General features: G+C 35.8%; 2 protein-coding genes across 3 annotated transcripts; one reads left to right on the top strand and one right to left on the bottom strand.

The window, feature by feature from the left end:
- Positions 1-104: 104 nt before the first annotated feature.
- LOC111386408 (signal peptide peptidase-like) lies at positions 105-2,819 on the bottom strand. 2 transcript variants are annotated; one of them, XM_023010863.1, is made up of 6 exons: positions 2,510-2,632; positions 2,106-2,194; positions 1,384-1,499; positions 1,138-1,289; positions 929-1,014; positions 105-412 (listed from the first exon to the last, which is right to left on the bottom strand). In XM_023010863.1, the coding sequence occupies exons 2-6, from the start codon at positions 2,143-2,145 to the stop codon at positions 279-281; spliced, it is 528 nt and encodes a 175-aa protein (XP_022866631.1). In that variant the 5' UTR covers positions 2,146-2,194; positions 2,510-2,632; the 3' UTR covers positions 105-278. The 2 variants fall into 2 exon arrangements, with proteins under 2 accessions (XP_022866631.1, XP_022866630.1); XM_023010862.1 differs by lacking the exon at positions 2,510-2,632 and adding an exon at positions 2,679-2,819 and having other exon boundaries at positions 106-412.
- Positions 2,820-3,814: 995 nt separating this feature from the next.
- Positions 3,815-6,093, top strand: LOC111386406 (pentatricopeptide repeat-containing protein At5g01110). The gene has a single exon (XM_023010857.1). It carries the CDS (start codon positions 3,848-3,850, stop codon positions 5,975-5,977), a length of 2,130 nt encoding a protein of 709 aa, XP_022866625.1. The 5' UTR covers positions 3,815-3,847; the 3' UTR covers positions 5,978-6,093.
- The last annotated feature ends 2,858 nt before the right edge of the window (positions 6,094-8,951 follow it).

The following is an 8,951-nucleotide window of genomic DNA, read 5'->3' on the forward strand; positions in this document are numbered from 1 at the left end:
GAATGTTTGATGAGTTTAAAGAAAAAAAAAGTTGAGCAATGCCAAACCTGCCCTAAATTCTACAGGCAAACAACAAAATTTACCGTATTGAATATCAAAATCATTAATATATTTTAGGCAAGCATTTTGAAATTTAACATGTACGAATAGGATTTAAAGATAGCACCTATTGCTGTAAGCAGCATTTACACCATGAGAGCATTACATGGCAAAAGTTTTGTGTTTGTATGACAATCATACTGGAGGAACAAAGGTAAGTGTTATGATTGCTATCAACATCAAACCTGAATGCAGAAAGCAAGGCCCAAAATATTGTTAGCCAACCAATGCTTCTTTGAAGCATACCATGCACAAAAGAAGGTTCCAGGAATTGCTGCAACAATCTGCGATCTTGTGAACTCAACCTCCACAGCTGTGCAACAAACGTGTAAATAAAAATATCATTCTGCACAAATGGATCCAATTAAAGAAGGATGGACGTCAGAAAATAAGGGAGAGGGAGGGGGATTCAGAGGGTGAATAAACCTGTGACTAACAGAATAATTAATGGTATCTTGTACACTAAAATTTATAGCAAATAAAGATACAAACTACACTGAAGCGTCCATATAAGAAATGACTTTCTTAACAAAATCATATGTTATCTTTCAGAGATGTAATCATTACAAATAAGCCCAATACAATTTCTTGTAAAGGCATGGATAACAATAATCATCAAAGAAGAAAATCATTGTACTTTCTTGCCTGCAAAGAAAATATTTTACAAGAATTTTCACTTGACAAGAGAATGAGCCTCAGTTTTTACTCATCCTATTCATTGAATGTTTGATGGTAAATCGATTAAGTAAATGAATATGTCAAAGAGAAATATGTGATCGCAATGCTTGAATTGAAAAGAAACAGATAAGTAGAACTAGTGGGCACTTACATCGAAAATATGGAAACTGCCAGTGTATAACATTATCATTCCAAGGTTTTGGCAAGAAACGTTTAATTGCGGGTAACAATGTTGCCCTAAAAAAAATAAATGAAAGGAGTAATATTGATTCAAAAGCATCTAATTTCTCCGATAGAGTAATGAAAAGTTATTTAAAGTAAATTTAGCATAATAGAATAACCGGAATGGGAAGTACTTACGAGAGAGCGACAATCCCAAGTAAGATAAAGTAGCATGTTAATACTGCATTGACCAAGTCTTTTGACAGAAATTTAAAGAGTAAGAACAATGACAACAGTACTGCACTCCCAACCAAGGGGAACCGCATGGCATGCTCATTGGACATGGTCTCCTGAAAGATTCAAATAAGCAATGTAAGGGTCAAGATAAAATTCATAAAGAATAACAATGAATCTGCTGGAAACACATTGAGATGTTCCACTTACTGAAGGTGGAGTAGGCTTGACAGAACGGTAGCAACCTACATATACAGCTAGGCATGCTGTCAAAACAACGTTCAAGTTCGGGTCTACCTTCACAATCAATGGGGCAAAAGTCAAACCTGCAACCATGATAAACAACACATGACTAAGACAGAGACCACAAAGAAAATATAAGTAACATCCCACATCAATGGTATTTTACACTCCTCCAGTTGTATTAATTATTTTTAATTCAAATTGAGAATGAATGCGCGCACAAAAAATTCTATACATTATATAGCCATATCCACAGGCAATACTAATTTAAAAAATTATATATAAAATACTACAATATTGAAGTGTACAGCATGTTTTATGTTTTGTTTCAACAGGTACTAACTTCAAAGATTAGGATACACTTAAGCGTATGTCATAAGAAAAATCAAACATCCCTGAACTGATTTTTCAGTATGATAATACACATTGTGGCATTTAATTCATTAGTAGCCATAAGAAATGTATATTAAGCAAAAAGAAAAGCACCAAGTAGAAAGAGAAATAAAACTATATTGTTGTGAAATACACTGGGTGGGAGAAACAGTGATTTGAATTTATTTAACAAACGAAATTCATAGCCTTAATATGCAGGAAAAAGAAAAAACAAACAAACGATAACCGATTTTTATATTCATTAAATCAAATGGAAACACCAATAGTATCTATGAGAATGTTTGGGTGTGTCATACCTGCTAAGGCAAGATTAGCCAGACGCTCATGATTCTTCATTATAAAGAATTATTGAAATTTTAATCCTTCGATCCACTTCAAAGAAACGCTGTCATACATTCCAATACATCGCATGAGTAAGTAAACATGCAATCCTATCAAGTTCTTTACACCATAGAAAAGGAGAAAACAAGTAATCAAAGTGTAATATTCCATATTCTCATAAAATAAGAAACAAATAACATCATACAGCAAGACTGATTAATTAACCATTAAAATTTGCAATATTTCGATTATGCACAAATAGAACATAATTCTTGTCAGAGGAAAATTCAATCTTTATCTGTACAGAAGCAAGATGTCAAGTTTTCGAATTTCTGCAATGTACAAGTCAGGATCAAATAACGAAATCAAAGACCCATACATCAGAATTTTCCGAATTTATCGAATACCCATTTCCTTGAATTTATTGATTATCAAAACCCATATAACTGAAAAGCCTCAAATCAACCCTTTTCCTTGTTCTTCCCACAAAATCCAATAAAAAGACAAAAAATGATCTGCGCGTAATGACATGTGGAAGGAAGAGGAACCTTGAGAGCGATGTGTTGGTCTTTCTCCGTCCCTGAACTAATCTTCAGTTAATAGTTAATACACGCATATCGGAGACACCTTCAGTGTGTGTGAACACACGCGAGGAAAGATGGCTTTAAAAGAGATTTTACTCGACGGAGGGACACGTCCCGTGTGGTCGACTTGACCAATAAGAAAGTGACACGTCATATTTTGTTTTCTTAAGGTTCATCAAACATTTATAATGTGTTACTATAGTCATTGAACTTTTTTTGCCTAAAAATTATGTCACTGATTTTTTAACATATTTAAATTAAGTTACTCTTGATAGTTTTATTGACATGTATCTTGATTTTCACGATTTTTGTTAACATGAAATAAATCAAATATGTTAAATGTTGAGTCGTTCATAATGGTTTTGTGGACATGTTTCATTGTCTTCACAATTTCTTTGACATGAAATTGACGAGTACAGAGTTGGCTCTAACCATATATAGCACGGGTTGCTTCGCAAGATACCTCAAAGGTAAGGGTTTCATAATATTAATATTTTTAATAAACTTATAAAATGTATGCAGAATGCCTAGTGAGAAATTGGTCTAACACCTCCAAAGTCTAAAAATCGATCATGAACGAGTTAAAACAAAATAAGCTTAAATGTTTAATTAAGTTTTATGTAATCAAAATCACGAGTTAAAATTATTTCATTTTCAAGTGGTTAATGTCATTTCATTTAAAGAGCGAGCTGCACAAATTATGTTATCGATACTTCTATATATAATAAATAATAAAAGTGAAATACCAATGAATGGTTAGGCAACATGTGCTGTTAAGAAAATTACCATTTTTGTGAAAATTAGCAAAATGGCTACTTTTAAATAGGTACTTATCTAGAATACTTTGCAAATTCAACAATGTTAATTGACCAAATTGGAAAAATTTTACAAAATCCTTTAGGTAACTTTGTTTTTCATTTTTGTAAAAATGATAATAAAAAATATAGGTATTATGAGCCCACACAAGAAATATAAATTCAAATTTAATAGTTTAATCTGATGGATAACGGTCATATTTTTCATTTTAACGCAAAAAAAAAAAAAAATAGGGAACAAAAAGGGGCTTATTTTCTATTTTCTTGTTGACCCTCGAACTGTTCGACTCCAACACCAACACCAACGGCCACCGTGCAATGTCGAGCAGACGACCACTTCTGCATCCTAAGAGACTCCTCAGAGCAGGACACACTAATTCCATTCACAGAGGTTATACCCAAACCCTTACTCCAGATTCATTTTTACTCGAAAAGATTTTGTGGTCTCTAAAGAAAGGTCAGTCTATTGACACCCGTATATTCTATCAGCTAAACCCATCAATATTTAAGGAAGTTCTTTATAAATGTCGGAATGATTTGCAAATGGGTCAGAGATTTATCGATTTTATTGCGTTAAATTACCCGAATTTTGAGCATTCTTCCCGGTCTTTGAGCGCCGCGGTACATGTATTAGTTAGGAGTAAAAGAACATCCGATGCTCAGGCTTTGATTCTCAGGATGGTTAGGAGGAGTGGAGCTTCGAGAACTGAGATTGTGGATTCATTAGTGGAGAGTTATAATAACTGTGGGTCAAGTTTATATGTTTTTGATTTGTTTATCAGGACTTATGTACAAGCTAGGAAGTTAAGAGATGCTGTGGAGGCATTGCGCTCGCTAAAATATAGGAATATCTGTGTTTCCATAAATGCATGTAATAGTATTCTTGGAGGACTTGTAAAATTTGGTTGGGTCGATTTGGCAAGAGAAGTGTACATGGATGTGGTACACATTAGGAAAGATTTGAACGTTTATACGCTTAATATAATGGTAAATGTATTTTGTAAAGATGGGAAAATTGAGAAAGCAATTGACTTTTTATCCGAAATGGAAGAAAGAGGGATTTTTGCAGATATAGTGACATACAATACTTTGATTAGCACATACTGTCATGACGGACGCATGGAAGAAGGTTTTGAGGTGATGAAATTGATGGCAGATAAGGGTCTGAAACCTGGTCTTCTGACTTACAATCCTGTTGTCAATGGTTTGTGTAAAAAGGGACAGTATGGGAGAGCAAAAGAAGTTTTAATCGAGATGGTGCAGATTGGGTTGAATCCTGACACGGCCACTTATAACACATTGCTGTACGAGTGTTGTAGGAAGGATGATGTGGTGGAAGCTGAGGGTACTTTTAATGAGATGCTGCATAGGGGTGTTGTCCCAGATTTGGTTAGCTATAGCTCGCTTATTGGGTTATTTTCAAGAATTGGGAATCTTGATAGGGCAATGGCTTATTTTAACGATATGAAGTCGAACGGTCTGATACCTGACAATATTGTTTATACTATTCTTATTGGTGGCTTTTGTAGAATTGGTGCCATACCAGATGCTATGAAGATACGTGATGAAATGATGGAGAACGGTTGCCTCATGGATGTGGTGACTTACAATACTATTTTAAATGGCCTGTGCAAAGAAAAGATGCTTTCTGAGGCAGATGTACTATTCAATGAGATGGTGGAAAGGGGTGTATTTCCTGACTTCTGCACCTATACAACTCTAATAAATGGATATTGCAAGGTCGGGAATATGAGTAAAGCATTAGCTTTGTTCAGAGCTATGTCTCAGAGAAATCTCAAGCCTGATGTGGTTACATACAATACCTTGATTGATGGATTTTGTAAAGCAGGTGAAATGGAAAGAGCCATAGAAATGAGGGATTATATGATCTCGAAAATGATATATCCTAACTGTATTACATACAGTGCTCTAATAAATGGATTCTGTAGTAATGGTCTTCTATCTGATGCATTTAGGATGTGGAATGAGATGGTCGATAAAGGAATTCAGCCCACTATCGTGACTTGTAACTCTCTTATAAAAGGCTATTGCAGGAATGGTGATTTCAGAAAGGCAAATGAGTTTCTGAAGAAGATGAAATCCAAAGGAGTTCTTCCTGATTCTATTACTTATAACACTATTATACATGGATTTGTAAAAGAGGAGAACATGGAAAAAGCTTATGATTTGATAAACCAAATGGAAAATGAAGGTCTGTTACCTGATGTTATTACATATAATGTTGTTCTTGATGGGTTCTGTAGACTAGGTCAAATGCAAGGAGCCAATATGATATACAAGAAGATGACTGAGGGGGGCATAAGTCCTGATAGATCTACATTCACATCATTAATAAATGGTCATGTCTCACAGGAAAACATGACGGAAGCTTTTAAGATCCATGATGAAATGCTGCAAAGGGGTTTTGTGCCTGATGATAAATTTTAGCTGGACAGTTTGAGCTCCCATGACTTCTGGAAATGGAAAAATTCTGGTTCCTAAAACCTGCAAAATCCTCTGCATACATTGTTAATCAACAAGCTAAATCCTGATCTATGATGAAGGTTGGGACCTATGTTATATGCTCTTTCCTGTTCATAATCACGTCATAGTTGTTTAATCAACATCTTTTGAGAAAGTTTGCATTTCCTAGAGTTTGTCTAATGTGGTAGCTTGTATGCTCCCAGTGTGCTATTTCAGATGTTTTCTTTTATTTTTTTGCCTCCATCACAGTAAGATTAAGATTAAAAAACAATGAATAATGAACTGTGCAATGTGCCTTAGGGATCTTTGACGTTTAGATAATTGAGCTGGATGAGCAGAAAACAGTACCCTTGTTTAGCCTCTCTCAACATCCAGTTTCAGGGTTCAACATGGGAAACTTGGCAATATTCTGTGTCATTTTTGCTGTATGGCTGCTTGTATTCTCACCTCATTCATGTTTTATTTCTGTTTGTTTTTATTTTCCAACCTCCAACTGGTGATACACAGTTTTTCATTTACTTGATCGACGTTGATGTGATTTTTCTGAATAAACAAGTGGAGATTACTGAAAGCTAGGTAGGTTTGAGAATAAGGTAATGGTTGGAAAACCATCTACGCTGACAGTTCATGTTGTAATAAATTTACAATGTGCCTTGTGTCAGAACTTCTTCGACATGAGATGTACTTTGATTGTTGGGCTTGGATCCTCCAAACAAGCCAATGCTCTTCAGGAGCCAAGGGGTAACATTTGACAATGGCGCCAAATATCTTTGAAGTTAAGCCACTGTAAAGCAACTCCTTTAGCTATCAATATGGAAATAGTTCTTTGTTTAGAGTCAATGCAAGTGCAATCTGATGGGAGTTGCTTCACACAATTAAGGGATATATACATATGTACAAGCATTGCATCTTTTACTGGCTCATGGGGATTTGCAAAAGTCATAATCTGTGAGGAACCTGTGGAAAGTGAATGTCTATTTTGCACTTAACATTTCTGAAACTTGCTCCCATGTGTGCAGTACAATCCGGGGAAAAGAGAGTTTAGCAATAGTGTGATAATGTGCTAGGATACTGAAGAAAAATATGAGAAAAATTCTTCTTATTTTCTATTATGGAATAGGCAAAGATTACAGTAATAAATAGGAAGGGAAACCATCAATTAGGTTTACCAAACTCCTTAAATCAAGGAAGACTAAACATAGAAAACTAACCAATTAGGAAAATAGAAAAAATCTTGGAGATTGAGGTGCTTATTATCCTAATCTCATTATTTGGAAACTAATCATAGTCTACCAAAATATTCCACACTCCCCCTCAAGCTGCGCAATATATGTTTATCATTCCCAGCTTGGAAACAAGAATTTCAAATTGGTCTCGCTTGAGAGCTTTGGTGAGTATATCTGCAATTTGAAGATTTGACGGAGTGTAATCTAGTTTGATGATTTCCTGATCAATCTTCTCTTTTATGAAGCGCCTGTCAATTTCGACATGCTTAGTCCTATCATGGTGAACTGGATTCTTTGCAATGCGGATTGCAGCTTGATTATCACACTTTATTTTTATTGGATCATCAGATAGTATCTTCAATTCTTCCAAAAGTCTTTTTAGCCATATTCCTTCACAAATTCCGTGCGCGCCATTGATCTAAATTCTGCTTCAGCACTACTTCTAGCAACAACTGACTGCTTCTTGCTTCTCCAGGTGACCAGATTTCCCCATACATATGAACAATAGCCAGAGGTAGACCTTCGATCAATCAAGGATCCTGCCCAATCAGCGTCTGAAAAGATTTCTATGCCTCTATTTGTCCCTTTCTTGAAAAACAGCCCTTTTCCCGGTGTTTTCTTAAGATATCTAAGAATCCTATATACTGCCTCGAGGTGCTCATTAGTTGGATTGTTCATGAACTGGCTAACCACACTAACAGGGAAACTAATGTCTGGTCTTATGTGAGACAAGTAAATGAGTTTTCCCACTAGTCTTTGGTACCTTCCTTTGTCAACTGTTGTGGCACCTTCCTTTACATCTAGTTTTTTGGAGGGGTCCATAGGAGTATCTGAAGGCTTACAGCTGAGCATGCCAGTCTCCTTAAGTAAATCTAGTGTATACTTCCGTTGAGAAACCGTAATACCTGTGTTTGATCGTGCTATTTCCATTCCAAGAAAGTATTTCATTGCACCAAGGTCCTTGGTCTCAAACTCTTCAGCAAGAGTATTCTTTAACTGACTTATTTCTTCTACATGATTCCCTGTCAATATGATATCATCCACATAAACGATAAGAATGGCAATTTTACCTTCGAATGACTTCTTTATGAATAAGGTGTGATCTGATTGGCCTTGAGTGTACCATACTTCTTGATTGCTATAGTGAATTTTTCAAACCATGCCCTTGGAGATTGCTTAAAGCCATAAAGAGATTTTTTTTCGTTTTGCACACACTGTCAGCATTGTTTGGGTTTTTGAGACCCGGAGGAATTTCCATGTAGACCTCACCTTCTAAGTCTCCATTAAGGAATGCATTTTTTATATCAAGTTGGTGGAGAGGCCAATCTAAGTTTGCTGCCAAGGATAACAGGACACGTATAATATTTAACTTGGCAACCGGGGCAAATGTTTCTTGGTAGTCAATCCCGTAGGTTTGGGTGAAACCTTTCGCCACAAGTCTTGCCTTGTACCTATCAATGCTTCCGTCTGCCTTGTATTTGACATTGAATATCCACTTACATCCCACAGGTTGTTTTCCTTTGGGAAGTTCTGTGAGTTCCCACGTTCCATTACTCTCAAGGGCCTGAATTTCTTCATCAACTGCTTTCTTCCATTCGGGATGCTTTAGAGCCTCTTGTATGCAATGTGGGATTTCTATGCCAGTTAAGTTTGAAGTGAACGCACGATAGTAAGGGGATAATCTCTCATCTGTCACAAAGTTTGCAATTGGA

This window comes from Olea europaea, unplaced genomic scaffold (assembly GCF_002742605.1).
Source record: "Olea europaea var. sylvestris unplaced genomic scaffold, O_europaea_v1 scaffold3549, whole genome shotgun sequence".
Taxonomy (NCBI): Eukaryota; Viridiplantae; Streptophyta; class Magnoliopsida; order Lamiales; family Oleaceae; genus Olea; species Olea europaea.

Excerpts from the sequence above, each read along its gene's own strand:
- LOC111386406 (XM_023010857.1), top strand. The coding sequence starts at position 3,848 with ATGTCGAGCAGACGACCACTTCTGCATCCTAAGAGACTCCTCAGAGCA.
- LOC111386408 (XM_023010863.1), bottom strand. The coding sequence starts at position 2,145 with ATGAAGAATCATGAGCGTCTGGCTAATCTTGCCTTAGCAG. Across the intron at positions 1,500-2,105 it reads GGCTAATCTTGCCTTAGCAG|GTTTGACTTTTGCCCCATTG; the intron begins GTATGACACACC and ends TCATGGTTGCAG. Across the intron at positions 413-928 it reads GCAGTTTCCATATTTTCGAT|CTGTGGAGGTTGAGTTCACA; the intron begins GTAAGTGCCCAC and ends TTTGTTGCACAG.